Source organism: Perca flavescens, chromosome 1, assembly GCF_004354835.1.
Source record: "Perca flavescens isolate YP-PL-M2 chromosome 1, PFLA_1.0, whole genome shotgun sequence".
Lineage (NCBI taxonomy): Eukaryota > Metazoa > Chordata > Actinopteri > Perciformes > Percidae > Perca > Perca flavescens.
The window spans coordinates 1,990,598-2,007,052 of record NC_041331.1 but is presented as its reverse complement, the minus strand read 5'-3'; the positions used below and the strand labels follow the sequence as shown (position 1 = coordinate 2,007,052).

At 38.9% G+C, this 16,455-nt stretch overlaps 2 protein-coding genes across 5 annotated transcripts in view; one reads left to right on the top strand and one right to left on the bottom strand.

The window, feature by feature from the left end:
* Positions 1 to 9,119, bottom strand: part of phkb (phosphorylase kinase, beta) — a 125,394-nt gene extending 116,275 nt beyond the window's left edge. For 2 of the 3 annotated variants that reach the window (XM_028577266.1, XM_028577276.1), the window contains exons 1-3: positions 8,885 to 9,119; positions 8,343 to 8,460; positions 4,336 to 4,422 (exon numbers count right to left, since the gene is read on the bottom strand). In XM_028577266.1, the coding sequence (XP_028433067.1) occupies positions 4,336 to 4,422; positions 8,343 to 8,406 (151 nt within the window). In that variant the 5' untranslated portion in view covers positions 8,407 to 8,460; positions 8,885 to 9,119. Of the gene's footprint in view, positions 1 to 4,335; positions 4,423 to 6,669; positions 6,776 to 8,342; positions 8,461 to 8,884 lie in introns of those variants that run through there. The other variant, XM_028577284.1, reaches the window with a different exon arrangement.
* The window catches only part of itfg1 (integrin alpha FG-GAP repeat containing 1), a 185,579-nt gene continuing 177,822 nt past the window's right edge, over positions 8,699 to 16,455 (top strand). Inside the window, exons 1-6 of one of the 2 annotated variants that reach the window (XM_028577308.1) lie at positions 8,699 to 8,726; positions 9,453 to 9,537; positions 10,830 to 10,963; positions 12,987 to 13,044; positions 13,538 to 13,615; positions 13,737 to 13,831. In XM_028577308.1, coding sequence (XP_028433109.1) covers positions 10,834 to 10,963; positions 12,987 to 13,044; positions 13,538 to 13,615; positions 13,737 to 13,831 — 361 coding nt within the window. In that variant the 5' untranslated portion in view covers positions 8,699 to 8,726; positions 9,453 to 9,537; positions 10,830 to 10,833. Of the gene's footprint in view, positions 8,727 to 8,751; positions 9,127 to 9,452; positions 9,538 to 10,829; positions 10,964 to 12,986; positions 13,045 to 13,537; positions 13,616 to 13,736; positions 13,832 to 16,455 lie in introns of those variants that run through there. The other variant, XM_028577299.1, reaches the window with a different exon arrangement.

Here is a 16,455-nt window from a genome sequence, read left to right as displayed (position 1 = left end):
ATTCACCATTCACACACATTTATACACTGTGGCCGGGGCTGCCGTACAAGGTGCCACCTGCTCATCAGATAATCAGTCACACACATTTACACTCCGATGCACAGCATCGGGGCCAACTCGGGGTTCAGTGTCTTGCCCAAGGACACTTTGACATGGGACTGCAGGGCCAAGGATCGAACCACCAACCTTCCAATTGGCAGGCAACCTCTCTACCACTGAGCCACAGTAATGTTATTTTTCTTTTCCACGGTTTATAGCCTTTATGAAATGTACATCAGTTTGACACTGTTTTCTACGCAATATAAAGCTGGGTATATAAACACCCTGCATGGATTTGAGAAGTACTATACATTCTGAGGGAATGAAGAAATGTGCAGCAATTATTTCTTTTCCCTCTCACATTCCCACCTGACTGTGACTGACTGAGCCATTTGCTTTGACTTATTCCCACTTGTAAAAACATTGGGACATGCTGCTCTGCATGATTACCACAAAGTGAAGACACGATGTAATCGATGGATGGAATGTCCCCTGCTGAGCTGAAGCAGACAGATCCTGAAGCGCCTCGTCTTGCGATTGATTTACTTAGATGATGGTCTATGGTGGCCTTTTCTATGGCCTTTGCTGTAAAATGCGGCAGGATCCTGTAGCTTAGTATGACACTTTAAGCTGCGCATCTGTATTCAGCTGGAAAGATGCCGATTTAGTTCACTTTTAAATAGCTCTTAGTTTGAGGGTCCTGCGAGGAGAAGGCCATGCTTCTTGTATGTTCTGTAATTCCGGAAAGCTCCAAGCAGGCATGACGTGTTATGACTCTATTCTTTAACAGTACGGCATACCAGCAATTATAAATGAAGGTATGTTTTCCAGATTTCGACAACTACACACACTACTGCGAACAAAACTGGGCATAGTTTATCAAAGATGTGTGATAACACATCATTTGTGTTAATAAGGAACACAACCAGTAAAACAATATGAATGCACTAAAGGCTCAGACATTTCTCTTCAGAGCATGTCCAGATGTTCCTGCTGTACTGTATAGTACATTTTTGTACACTTCAACAAGAGCAACTGAGAAATGCTAAGCATTATGTAGCATCATATGTCCACAGTGACACAATCAGCACTGATCTGAGGGGACAGCATCCTGATCTGTATGACCAGAATCTAACAGCCACGCACAGCCAGAGGCAACACATGATCCATGCTTCTGCACACTGAACCCAACTCTATCTGCTTAGAAGAAGTGCTGTGCCTGCCTTTACTTGGATAGATTTCACTTTGAAAAAATTTAGGGGGGGAATTCTAGTTTGTCATCACAAGGCAAATACATATTTGTTATACACTATATTTCAATCTAATACAGTATATAAAATATATATTACAACCTCACCTTACACTGTTTTTATATCCCATACTATATCATAATTTACCATATTAACTATGCTAAGCTAACTAAGCTGTTGTAGATAGAGTTATATTTTTGGCATTGAGGGGCAAATATCCCATAATAACCTTTCAGCATTTTGTAATTCAAGTGGTCTGAGAGAAAACTAGACTTCTGCACCTCCTCTGCTGTGTTTTCGGGCTTCAGAAAATCTAGCCCGACAGGAGACGTTGGCCAATCACAGGTCATTTCAGAGAGGGGGGAGAGAGAGAGAGACACACACACACACACACACACACATATATATATATATATATATATATATATATATATATATAGATAGATAGATAGATAGATAGATAGATAGATAGATAGATAGATAGATAGATATAGAAAGAGAGAGAGAGAGTGTGTGTGTGTGTATCTATGGAGAGAGCGTTCCTATTGGCTGTTCTGCAGACAGAGAGGGCAGAGGGAAATCTGAAGGAAGAGGTCTCACTCTGTAATTCTGGCGTTTTTGTGCTTTCTACCTACCAAAGCTTTGATATGTTGCAGGGTTTTTTGGGTCGTTTTGCATTCTATATAATATATTGCAGCTATATTAATGCAATTTTATCTCCATATGCTCTGTATAGTTTTCTTTCTTTTTTTATTTGTCTTATTCTTTTGTTTCCATTTTAGTTTTTCTATATACCACTATGTTTTGTTTTTTGATAACCACAGTGTACCTGTGCTAGCAAGCTGTACTTTTCACCTTATAAATAAAATCAATAAATTAAATAAAATTTTACTTCCAAATATAACAACGCCTACAACTTTTGAATACAGTCAAGTTATTTGTTGTTTTGTTTGGTTTGGTCCACATGTCTCTGATTCACTACTTCTTCTTTCCCTCCAGACACTGAGGCTTAATGTGGTGTGGATGCAGACCATTCTCACAGCAGACATTGTGACTTGTCAAACACAGGTGTAACTAATAAGATTAATATCGGCTGCATTCAGTTTAGGTGTTGCGATGCCAGGGCCTTGCTGTTGTGCATGCTGGCTCGCTGGCATTCGTTACTGGCACACGTAAGTGGAATGGAACCATCATTAATTCTATTAGTTACACCTGTGTTTTTATGAAATGACAAGTCAAACCCTCTGACACAACAGAGGTCTATCATGAAACAGGCAGATCTCCATTTGTAGCTGGAATCCTGGCATTGAAGTGCCAGATTTGACATTTCAAATGTGGGGTTTAACCTTCTGCCAGCCTAATGGCCCAGTCACACAGGATGACATATTTCACACCAAATGGAATCATCACTTCTATTTTAAAGTGCTCATATTATGCTTTTTGGCTTTTCCCCCTTTCCTTTATTGTGTTATATATCTTTTTTTGTGCATGTTATAGGTTTACAAAGTGAAAAAGCCCAAAGTCCCCCCCAAAGGGACTTACCATCTCCAACAGAAAACACTGTTCACAAACTGCTCCAAACAGCTCTATTGTAGAACAGAAGTGAGATGCCTCACTCTGTAGCTAAAACAGAGAGCTCAACACACAGGGTGAAACTAGGTAATGCAGCAATGTGCAGTACAACAGTGTTTTTTGAAAATTAAACCATGTAAACCTATTCTGAAATAACCTATTAATACAATTATGAACCTGAAAATGAGCATAATATGAGCACCTTAAAGCTGGTTTGATTACATCCAAAAGGGCGCTTACAGAGAAGTCTGAAATCGAGGATACTGTAGGTGCATCCAAGTTCCCTTTTTTGATAGCTCATCGACTCCTCGCTCGAACCAGAAGTTGTTCCGTCTCTCCTTCGTGAAGGCCGTCTCAAAGCTCTTATTCCTGTCCCGAGGATTGAGGATGGAGGAGGGATCTCCGAGGAGCCATGAGCGAGGAAACAAGAGAGCAGCGTTCCCGGGAGCCGTGCAGCTGAAAGCTGCTGCTTACTCCGCCCATACAGCTGACAAATTCATGGGACGAAAGGACGTCTTATCCCTCTAGAAACACATTTCCTCGTTTCCTCTCTCCTCCCATGATTTCCTCAGTCTCTCCCATGCTTCCTCGGTGAGATTTAAGACTAAGACGCAAGGAAGGGAAGCAAGTGGAGGAAACAGGGACCCAATTTAGGGGAACTGAGATGCACCTTATATGTTTAGCAGTGTGTCAGTTGGGTGGGATTTCTTTGTGTGTACTAGGAGCTAACACTGGCTGGCACAGCGCGGCAGTCACAGCTGCAGGTTTTAAATTTTTTAATCGTTTTTAACTGCTCTTTAATGTTTTATGTAAAGCACTTTGAATTGTTGCTGAAATGTGCTATATAAATAAAGCTGTCTTGACTTGTGGGGCATGATGGGATCTTCTCTATCAATATCTGGCCTCTACCCTCCTGTCCTTGAAAAAAACCCAGACCAAACAGTGGGATTATCTAGTCCCACATGGTTCTACACTGACTGCCCACTTACAAACACTACCAGCTGAGTGCAGTGCAGTGCCAAGTCAGGACACCTCTGCGTGGAATTAAATTCAGGTCAGTGCGCGCTGGGAGAGTCTTTGCTTCTGTAACACCCAGGAACCCCATGCTGCTTTTACCTCGCCAGACAAGAACAATTTCTGTCTAAACAATATTGTACAGTTTGTCTCCAGGCTGTAATCACTATACCCAAGGCTGCAATTTGAGCTTATTACAAAACAACATCGCCGTATACATTAGCTCAACAGTATAACAATGCGTTTTGGGTGGGCCTGAAAGAAAAATTATCAATTCCTGGAACACGGCATCAGGAACAACCTGTGTGTAAAATCACACACACAGTACACTTTACTTGGTACAACTGTTCACAGCAGTGCCATTTGTTTCAAATAGCTTTGCATTATACAACTACTAAATTTTAGGTGACCCCTGCCTCATAGTATTGATAGGTTGTTAACAGTGAATACGTGTATTTACCGGCATTGTAGTAACGGTCCAGCTTCTCCCATAGGGGCTCATCGTCACGCTGGAGAGTGGACAGCTTGAGAGGTTCATAGATGGAACCTGAGGAAGGATGCATTTGTTACACACAAACTTTAAAATGTTACTACTCCAAATACTGAAAATAGCTTTCTTAGTTATCTCATGAATCCTTAAAGAAAAAAAAAAAAAGTATTCTCAATCATGTCTCCTCACCTTCATTAACATTCTGCATTGGTGACTAAACTGGACTGAGGCCAAATTGATAAAGGACCATGGTTTTCATATTAACATACAACTCCTCAGTTTTTTCTGTCTTATTTCATGCATTCCAATAGGTCTAGATGAAGAAACGTCTGCAGTTGGCAGTGGCTTGTGAATACTTAATCTTTTCAGCAAATTGCCTTAATACCAATTAATTTAAGAGAAAATATGATGCCGGTGAAATAGAAGAAATAAAAACAGACACATGCCATCGTACCATGAATTCTGCCGCATGCCACCGTAAATTCTGTTTTTCACTGCAACACACTGCTTCACAAAGGTCTCAGCACAAAAAACAAAAATACAGGCCCCAAGCTAAACATCCAAATGCTAATGTAGCTCGCCACCAGATATGTCCTAACATTTTCCTCTGAGCTGAGAGAGAGACCACGTTTGAGGGGAAACCCCCATCTGTTAGACTTTCTCTATTTTCAGACACTTTTCCCTTTGCTGAGATTTGCATTTTAATAGGTTCGACCTTGGGTCAATACCACAGGTACTAAAAAATTCACATTGTGGCTGAAATTAGCATAATTTCCATCAGCTTAAAAGTTGCAGGGGACAAAGCCAATCCATCTCTTTTTTCAAGATAACACTTTGAAAGAGCATAGAGGAAGTCTAATATTAAAATTTTAATTTCTAACATAAGAACAGACAAATGTGGGTACCTGGTGTTTGGCTGGTTTTAAACAATGCTAACTTCATTAATGCAGACCTCTAACACTATTTTATATATATATATATATACACACATACATACACATATATATACATATACACATATATATACATATACACACACATATACATATATATATATATATATATATATATATATATATATATATATATATATATATATATATATATACATATATATATATATATATATATATATATATATATATATATATATATATATATATATATATATATATACTATATATGCTATATGACTTCATTAATACTGTATATTAATTTGGTGTCACTTCCCGGCCTGTCATGTTTACTGTGAAGTAACAAAAAGATTATACATACAGTATAGCTAAACCAACATAAGACAGAGTAGTAGATTATGGGTAATAAACATTGGGTTTGCCTCCAACCCAAGACAGCTCAAGTGTGTTACTCTGTCTATGTTCATATGATCAAAATATAATTATGTTGTGATCTAGACCTGGCTAGTTGCCTCGTCATAATTAGGAAATAAAGTAACCAATATGAAGTCATTTATCAAAATAGATATGTCATCTTAAAAAAAAAAATCCTTTCAAGACGATGAGAAAATGGAGAATATAAAAAGCCTATTTGTGATTTCCAGTTCACAACATATGAAGGCAAACCATTTTTCCTGTGATCATTACATAATGATGCTGTGTGACCTATAATAACCATCTTATGTCCAGATAACAAACCTATTTTCCTGGGTTAGGGTTAGGGTTAGCCCTCGTTAAGACCCCTAGCATATTTGGTGTCCAATCTAGAGATCCAAACGTTCTCTGCTCTAAGCCTCTGAGCTTTGTTCCATCTTACAGTGGCTCGGACCGAGAGCCAACCAGGCAATAAAAAAATGTTTAACCAGATGTGTATGGGTCTTTTTCCTTCGGAGGATGTTGGATCTATGTTGGGTGAATCTAGTTAGAATAGTGTTCGCCGTCTAACCCTCAGATTGAAGACCACATTGTTGGCATTTGATTAACCCTGTCCTCTCTGGCTTTCTACCAGAGTCCGAACTAAACATGTGGAAGCAGCATTCAGTTTTTAGCCTCCACATATCTGGAACAAACTCCCAGAAAACTGCAGCTCCGCCCGCCGCAACTCTCACTTCTTTTATATCAAGAGTGAAGACCTTTCTTTTTGATGCTGCCTTTCTTTAAATAATTGTTCATTTCTTATACTGTACTGTAAATTTTATTCACGTATTTTATCTGTTTTACATTTTTTTATCGTTTTTAACTGCTCTTTAATGTTTTATGTTGCTGAAATGTGCTATACAAATACAGCTGCCTTGCCTTCTGTGTGGGGCTGACTACATTGTTTTTCCTAAGATAGGCTGCCACAACTTACCAAGTCTCTCAAAGTCCCGACGAGGCCGGGCATTCGCAGCCATTGAAGCGGCCATTCTCAAAAGGTGAAATTAAGGCCAATCGTCTCTCTCAGCTAAATCACAAATCTACAGCAATTCACAGGAAGGAGTTAGTAGCACAGAGTTAGAATTTAGACATGCCTAAATCAACAATGAATTACACCCTGGGTGATGATGATGATGATGATCATCATGAACAGCATGCAAGGATTTACAATGCATTGTGTTTGCTCAGGAATTAGGGCTGCACAATATATCGTTGTTTTTTTTTTAATCGTCATTGCAATATCAACTGACGCAATAACCACATTGTGAAAGGCTGCAACAGATCGCCAGAGACACATCAGTAGAAAACTGCACTTTAAAATGTAACTGCCATTCTCTTTTTAGTGGTGCCTTTTAGATTCAATTCAATGTACAATTTGTTCAATAAAAGAAAGTTGGAAATTATTTTCTTTTATTAGTTTTAAATTTAACAAACAATTGGTTGTCTTTTAGCAGAATACTGAAAGCAGCAGAACAGAGTACACGTTATCACCTGTTTATTTATCTCAACTAATATCATTAAGGCGATATTCAGCAACGTTATAGCATATTGATTGCATATTTTCCTCATATAGTGCAGCCCTATTAGGAATGCAAGTTATTTTAACCCTTGAGAGATACAGAGGCACAATGAGTTACCATAATATGGTAATTATCAGAAGAACTTAGAATAACTACATCAGTAAATTAGGACATCACTTGACTGATTATTCCTTTTATGCTCCATAACGTTCACATCAAAATGCTATGGTCTCAGAATGATGCACTGCTGTGTTAATACTGCCGTCAAATGAAATGAGGTAGGATGCACCTTATGAAATGCTATAATTAATAGAAAGAATTATAATATTTGCCCTTAGATCAGGAAATGTTTTCTGCCTTTTAGCAGACGTAGAATGACCAATCAACAGCAGTTAATATGACACTATTAGAATATTTATGGAGGTTAAATGTTATGAAATTTGTATTTAGCACCAAAAAAATAATATTAATACAGCCAAAAAACAACAGGTAGAATAGCTGACTACATTTACAATCACTGGAGTCCCTCTTAAATAGATGTATAGGCTAATGTGTATGTGAGTGAGTTTGGAAAGACTTGATCATAATGTATCAGCTGCATCACCTAAAACAATGGTGTTTTCTGCATAACAGTTATTGAAATGGGGTTATCCTTGCATTGTATAACAACCTTCAAGATTTTATAAGATTACAGACTGACTACCAGTGCAAGGATAGCAGTCTGCAGCCTCCAAAGGCCCTCTACACACACACACACACACACACACACACACACACACACACACACACACACACACACACACACACACACACACACACACACACAGTTAACTATGGGTGAGATGTAACAGCGAAAGGAAACTTGTTGAGAAGCTCTTAAAATAGCCCCTGAGTGCTGCACATTTACACCTCTGACCTTTCATGCTGGTACCGTCAGTGCAGTCAGTGGACACATTAATGGGCACATCAAGTCCAAATGAAGCCCGTGTACAGTGGCTTTACAGACCGACAGTCTCACACAAGCACTGGCACAACAACTATCAGGCGGCTCACACTGCACCGTGTCATGCAAAGGAACAAGTCTGACCTGATCTTTTTGCTCGGGCTTTGAATTCCAGGAGTTTCCAGCCGACATCTGCTAGGCTCGCCATGTTGACACTACTGTGTCAAATTCGCTAGCAAGTTAAAGGATTTCCGCTATTGTCCTTCAAAATAAAACAGGCAGTAAGGCTCCCGGTCAGCCATCGTTATGAACAACAGACATTTCAATAAATTGAGGCTGCTTTTTAATAGAAAGTTCATTACAGTAAAACGTGTCACACCATAATAATGAGTATCAGTGTATTGTGCTTGTTATAATGTATTAACTTCATTTATTTATAAACTGCCTTCACTTCCGACTTTGCTCTACCTAAATCTCTTTAACTTGATACAGTTATCAACCGTCTACTGGCCGGAGCACGACACTAACGTAAACGAGGAAACTCTAATATGGCATTGTTTAGCCTTATTTCTGTACATTGCTTAAACCTCTTTCTAATGCAATGAAATTACCACAGCAGCTATCTAAATCTAAAATGTATATGTGATGGAATGAGTAATTTAATCAAAGATAGCTGCTATTTCTACCTGTCGTAAAGCCGTGCGCCGTATTCCAGTTGCTGTTGTTGTGAGGAGCTGCACTAGAAGAAGGATGTGGATGTTCAAACTCAATATTTTGGCATTTTTGTTAGTTTTTGTGGAAAAACATAACGCATTTGCTCTTCAGGATGTGACGGCCGACCTTTTCGGTGCCGAAAATTACGGAACGGTGGCAGCGTTTGGAGACTTTTACGCGGATAAGCAGACTGACATCTTCATCATCAGAGGGCGTATGCTAATATTAATGCTTCCGTAACGTTCCTTTGCTTCCTGTCGGGTTAGCTTATGAATTGCTTCCACAATTGATGTATAGGGATTTAATAATATTTACTGCGAGTTTGAGTTTAAGGATATCGCGATAAAACATGATTGAACTGAAAAAAAGAAAAGAAAAAAGAACCGTTCCAAGTCCATAATGATTTACCTTTACAGTTCAACATATTGCATTCATGTTACATTACATGGCCTTTCCTGAACAACTGTGGTGGAGATGAAATGAGCTTTAACTGGTATAACGCTGACTAACATGCCTTTTGTTGACTTGTTACTGTTTCAGAATCTGAACTGCTGATATTCTTGGCTGACTCGAAAACCCCTTACTTCAAGCCCAAAGTTAACATCACGAAGGATATTCTCCCAAGGTACATGTCACTTCCAGCTTCCAGTTTCAAATAAAGTCCATTCCCACAGTATATGTAACATGTCATGTCCCAATGTTCCTTTTGTCTGTCAGCACTGAGAAGGTGACTCACGTTTCAGGGTGGTTATGTTTACTCTTTAGGAGGGGATAGTTCTATATTAGGCAAGGCATCTTGATTTAAATAGCACATTTCAGCAACAGGGCAATTCAAAGTGCTTTACATGAAACATTAAAGAGCAGTTAAAAAAGATTAAAAACAGATGAAATACGAGAATAAAAGTTACAGTGCAGTATAAGAAATGAACAATTATTTAAAGAAAGGCAACATAAAAAAGAAAGGTCTTCAGCCTTGGTTTAAAAGAACTGAGAGTCGCGGCGGAGCTGCAGTTTTCTGGGAGCTTGTTCCAGATACGTGGAGCATAAAAACTGAATGCTGCTTCCCCCTGTTTAGTACAGCAAGCAGACCTGTCCCAGACCACCTGAGAGGTCTGGGGGGGTTCATAGTGTAGAAGCAGATCAGAAATGTACTTCAGCCCTAAACCATTTAGTGATTTATAAACCAGCAAAAGTATTTTGAAATCTATTCTTTGAGGCACTGGTAACCAGTGTAGAGACGTAGACGTAGTGATGTGATCCACTTTCTTGGTCTTCGTGAGGACTGGAGCAGCAGCGTTCTAAATCGGCTGTCTGATTATTTTAGGGAGACCTGTAAAGACAACGTTACAGTAGTCAAGTCTACTGAAGATAAAAGCATGGACAATAAGGGTGTGCAAAAAAATCAATTCATATTTTTATTTTTTAGTTGTATGTCTACTGCAATCACATGGGAAAAGTAACTACATTTACATACTGTGAATCGTTTTTTTTTTTTTATCGAGAATTGTTTTTGAATCAAATCGATTTTGAATTGAATCTTGAGAAAATTGATATTGAATGGTGACATTTTCTGAATCATGCACCCCTAATGGACATGTTTTTTCCACATCCTGCTGAGACATAAGTCCTTTCACCCTTGATATATTCTTACGGTGATTATAAGATGACTCTGTAATTGTCTTAATGTGGCTGTTGAAATTCAGGTCTGAGTACATGACTACACCAAGATTTCTGGCTTTGTCTGTTGTTTTTAACATTGTCATTTGAAGCTGAGTGCTGACTTTTAATCATTCCTCTTTTGTTCCAAAAACAACCACCTCAGTTTTTTCTTCATTTAATTTAAGAAAGTTGGAGCAGAGCAAAAGCAGGAGCACCGTGTCATTGGTTCCCATTTTAACGGACATTCTTCCTGTTCAGTGACATGGTCATCACCAGTGTGGTTCCAGGGGACTATGATGGAGACTCTCAGATGGATGTCCTTCTCACAGCGCAGATCCAGAAGTCCAAGAGCACAACTGTTCTCATATTTTGGGGGAACAACCAGACATTAGGTACCGTTTTTTTTTAACAGTGAATAGGTGATGAGTGTGTAGGAGGCCAGAGAACACTGATGAAGGATTTAGCTCACTCTTCTTTGCACATGTGATTTGATACGGTCCATGGATACTTTTTAGTCTGTCCTTGTGATACACGATTCACTAAATCGGTTTACAAATATCACAGAATTTCTGTTGTGGAGAATGTATGTGAATATGATTCTTTTAGACAGATGTTTTACAGTAAAGAAAAGAAACTTTGGTGATGCTCATTAAGCAAACATGTCAGATACAAAGTTTACAGCAGGTAGGGCTGAGTAGCGTTCACACATTTTCGATAGTGGTTCCTGAACGACGATACCAATTTTATAAAAATCCATTTGAACAAAAATAAGTTACAATATTCCACATCACGGTACAGATCTTTTTATATTACATTTTTTATATATATTTTTTGTTTTTCCTGCGTTTCTCTTGGACGTGTAACATTAGACAGCCAATCAGCAGCATTAGGCTCGTTGGAGATGAGCCAGATCTGTGCAGAATCGATCACCGGCGATTGCCGCCCAATGCATGCTGGGTAGATTTGTGTCCGACTTGATCCCAACTTGCTCTGACGTCATGCACACGTGGGCAACGATAACCTCACGAGATCAAGGCGGCCGCAGTTCTGAGACGCAGGCTGCGCAGTTGCTTTTCACCAACTGAAAGAGCCAGGCGGACCCAGTGCATGCTGGGAAACGCCGGCCTCTCAGCTGATTGAACAGCTGATTGGTTCAGAATCGACTCAACACGATGACGTTTTATACAAACGTTTTATTGATTTTGAATTGGAAGGATTTTAACTGCTATTTGTCTGATTTTAAAAGCCTATTCTGTACAGAACACCTGTTGTGAGGCTGATAGTTACATTTAGAAGTCAGAGAGACTAAATCTGTTCAGATTATGGATCATCTACAGCAGGGGTCACCAACCTTTTCTAAACTGAGAGCTACTTCATGGATATTGAGTCATACGAAGGGCTACCAGTTTGATACACTCTTCTGAACTAACAAATGTGCTCAGTTTGCCTTTAGTTATATATGATTATTAATGTTTAATGATGCTCATCTATCTGAAGACACTGATCTTGTTAATGATTTCTCACAATAATTATCAACAATGACTTAACAAGGTGGGAAACAGATAATATCAATATTAAATTTTCATTTTTAGAACAGGCCTGAGGGCTACTCATGTGGTCCTTGGGGGCTACCTGGTGCCCGCGGGCACCGTGTTGGTGACCCCTGATCTACAGTGTGTTGTTAATTAAAATCAGCAGCAGATCACATGTAGAGAATTTTGACAGCTACTCTGTCATAATAAAAACAACTGGAGACTGTACAAGCTGATAACATTTTATTAAATCAGAATCGGACCACAGTGTTTCTGTCACTTCCTGTTCAGCCTGAATGCTGCTGGAAACAGCTGGAAAACTGTCTGACTTGAGAGCGGATTTTTGTCACCGCCCCCGGCTGCTGCCGCCTGCTCTCGTCCACTTTACAGGCGAGGCGCAGCTCATCTCGAACAAGCCTATTATTACATCTTGGTAGAAGCATGCTGCATGCTTATTGGCTCACTGACTCTGATGACATTAACTCCTTAGGTATGGACCTTTTTCACAGCAGACATTTTGACTTGTCATAGTAGGAAAAGCACAGCTGAAATTAATAACCTTAACGATGGCTCAATTCCATCAAGTGTCCCAGTAAGCTATTTCAGTGAGTCAGCATGCACAATACCAGGACCTCTCCTAAGTGGAATGCAGCCATCAGTAATGGTTTTGAACACACCTGTGCTTTTCCTACTATGACATGTCTAAAAATAGTGAATTTGGTTACCAGCCCTAGCATAAATTGTAATGTTTTTTTTGAGTAGCACTCATTTACAACCTCAAATAAAATCAGTTTAGCCTGATTTGACCAACCCACTGACTTGTTGTGCTGTGTTTTTGTCTAAGCATTACTAAGGGCCCTTTGAAACTGTTCATTTCATACAGATATGAGTGGGTGGCTCAGGCTGAACAAGACTTTTACAGATCAACCCCTTGTTATGGAGTAAGTATCAGTCTGAATGGTGTTTTACATCAGTTCTGCTTTGGATATTCTGCTCATAATGCTGGTCACGGCAACAAAGTAATTGCCTTATTTTTAGATTTGCATGTTCAAACTGTTGAAATTCAAAATGTTTTTAAAATATTGTTGCATCACAAAACACATTATATCCCATTCTATCACAATATATCCCATCTTAAATAAGCTTAAAGATGCCATGAACTGTACTGTACACTAACTCATCCGTTTATTAGATACAGCTGGGCAATCAAATGAAAACAATACCATATATTAAATGTTGCCCTCCTCATTTATGCAAATTGATGTGGACAACATATTTGAAAGATTTTCATATAATGCAGTCCAATACAACACCATGACTTGACTATGGCCTCAAACATGACCATCGCCAGTCTTGTTGACAAGTTGGTACAGTATGTACCTATTAAGCTGTTACGTCAGTGTAAGTTTTAATAAAGTGAAACTCTCCCCACAGTTTCAACGGGGACATGATCCCAGACATATTTGGAGTCGTCAACCCCCCATTCACCGAAGTGTGCTATCTCACCAACAGGTAATATCATCATTTTACAAATTCCCTGTGTTTATTTCTAATTCTCTCATACCTTGAATTACTTTATAAAATGTGGAGCTTTTAACTCCTGCTGTTGCCTTGTGGTATTTTTCCTCTTCAGGATTCCAGTGTGGCGGAATGCACTAAGTTCATCTGTCGAAATGCGTGTCCCTCACTCTAACGCTTTCATTGACCTCAACAAGGACTTCACCGCTGGTGAGTCAGTGATGTTTTAGCGATGTCTATCAATGAGAAGCAAGTGTAAAATGTTTTGGTTTTTTAGAGCACACAGTATACGCTTCCAGGAAGTTGTGCTCAACACCCATCACACATGTTATCAAATGTTTGCATTTTCAGCTATGAAAACTGTCACAAATGCTCATTTTAAAATTGGACTGTTTGACTAAAAAGGCATTTCTGCAAACGGATATTAGTCACATTACCCTCAAAAACTCTATGAAACAAACCGGGATTCCTGCTTTTTTACTAAGTATTTCAAAGTGTTTCCCTTCGTTGCCGTTCTCTAAACTCTGGACAATATTCTTAAATTGATCATTGAAAATCCAGCTATTTGTTTAGCTGTACACATTTCTCACATCACAGTTTGGCCAAAATAAAGAGTTTTTCTGTATTTGTGCGACAGAATGCTAAAGCGAGTGTCTTCAAGGGAAGAACAAGGTTCAGGACACTGTGACAGCAAGCATCTCTTCCCTTTTTAAAATGTGCTTATTGAAGACACTAGGGAGTTATTACAAAGCCAGCTTCTAATTACTGGCTGAGATAATACATTTTGCATCTCTGCATGTTTTCAATATCACTATTTATAAACAAAAACCAAACAATCCTCCCATCACCTCCCCTCAGACCCCACTGCGTTCCTAGTTCCTCACATTCTTGACTGCACATTGTGCTTTGTGCCATTGATATATTATAACCGAGACCTAAATCTCTTCCACCTTCTTTTATTTCTTAGCTTATTTTCCTCCTCTATGGTCTCAGTGTTTCCCTACATGGTGTGTTATTCATGTGTTAGGAACAAGCTCGGTATAACACAAGAGACAAGTGAGTTCTGGAATGTAACAAAGAACCACCAGTGCTGAAATGGCAAATCCTTTGGGGTACCAGCACCTTGAAAAGGGCTGTCATTCTGCACATTTATGCTTTTGGCACAATTGGTAGTGGTCATTATCGTTATTGGTAGTGGACAGCGGTGAGATGTAACAAAATACATTTAGTTGTGTACACTTTTTAATGTTCTAACGTGTATTTATTTTCGGCTACTTTGATTTTCTATTAAAACTAGAACAAATTTAGCCTAGAAATCTAGACGCAATCTAGCAGCAGCAAATGTAATTTGCAGCCAGGGTCGTCTAGCAACTCTCCGTTGGCTTGCGAGCTGGAAAAACCAAACTCTGGTCAGGCCAATCACATCGTGTATAGAGTCGGTGGGCGGGCTTACCATAGCGACGGTTCCGCATGAATTCCCTGTTACTTGAAAACAAAGAAGATGGCCGCTGCTGCTGGAGAACAGTGGTCTTTGGAATCGGCTTTGGCCGCGACTCTGGAAGACTTGGAGTTAAGCTTTTCTTTCAGAAAAGAACAAAGAATGGCACTGAAGTCATTCTTAAAAAAGGAAGATGTGTTCAGACTTTAAAGTTGAATCTATCAACTAGCGTTGCTCTGCCTGGTTGTAGTGCTATCCTATTGCGTGCAGAGGGAATTTGAAAGACAACCGTTGATCCCGCCCCTCGGATTGAGCCCTGCCAATGGTGAGTTCCCAGACCCAACATCTGGATGTGGGTCTGGCTTGTCAGGCTAGAACAAATTAGGAGCTTATAAAATTGAATACATTTTTTAAGATTAAACTCGTGGTTCCAAACCTTTTTTGGCTTGTGATTAGAGCTGGGCAATATATCAATATTATATCAATATCGTGATATGAGACTAGATATCGTCTTAGATTTTGGATATCATAATCATTACTGTATCGTATATGGCATAAGTGTTTTTATATATATATATATATATATATATATATATATATATATATATATATATATATATATATATATACACACACATATATAATATCGTGATATATGTGTGTGTGTGTGTGTGTGTGTGTGTGTGTGTACACACACACACACACACACAGGGCTCAGTATTTCTGTGTTACTTATTTGAATAAAAAAAAAAATCTGGCTATTTGGATTATTAATTATTCACATTATTAGTTGAAAAAATACAAACACCAAAATCTGTGTGCAAATCATACTTTTAAAACACGATTTTCAGTCCAAACACTCTGTAGATAATAGCAGCTCATTTGCAATTTCTTTCAGTTTCCTCTTCGTGTTCTATTCAAGAAAACCCTGCTACTGTAAATTTGCAGTGATCAGTTTGTTCTTGCAGCTGAAAACCTCTGGGTGCCTGGAGACATACCACCCATGTGATCAGTGTATTTAGAAACCTCTAAATATACCGTATGTCGAAAAGGATTAACAACACATTTTCTTATGCCGCCTGGTTTAGGAATTATTTCCAGACCAATGATGACATCTTTTCTTGCTTGCAACATTTCTCAAAAACTCATAGGATGAAGAGATAGTGTAGTTGTAAAATGTACTATCCACAGGCATTGTATTCCACAACGTTTCCCCTGAGGAAACTCCAGGAGACCAAAACCTACATTTAATTCCACCAATTTTCAAGTTGACTAAGAGAGAACGGAATAGCCATTTTCTTCACCAGTGAATGGAGAAATCACCTCATTCTTGTTTTACAGCATCTCAGTCCTGTCCTTCTGCACACTAAGTGTAGCGCTGTCACTTAGACTTATG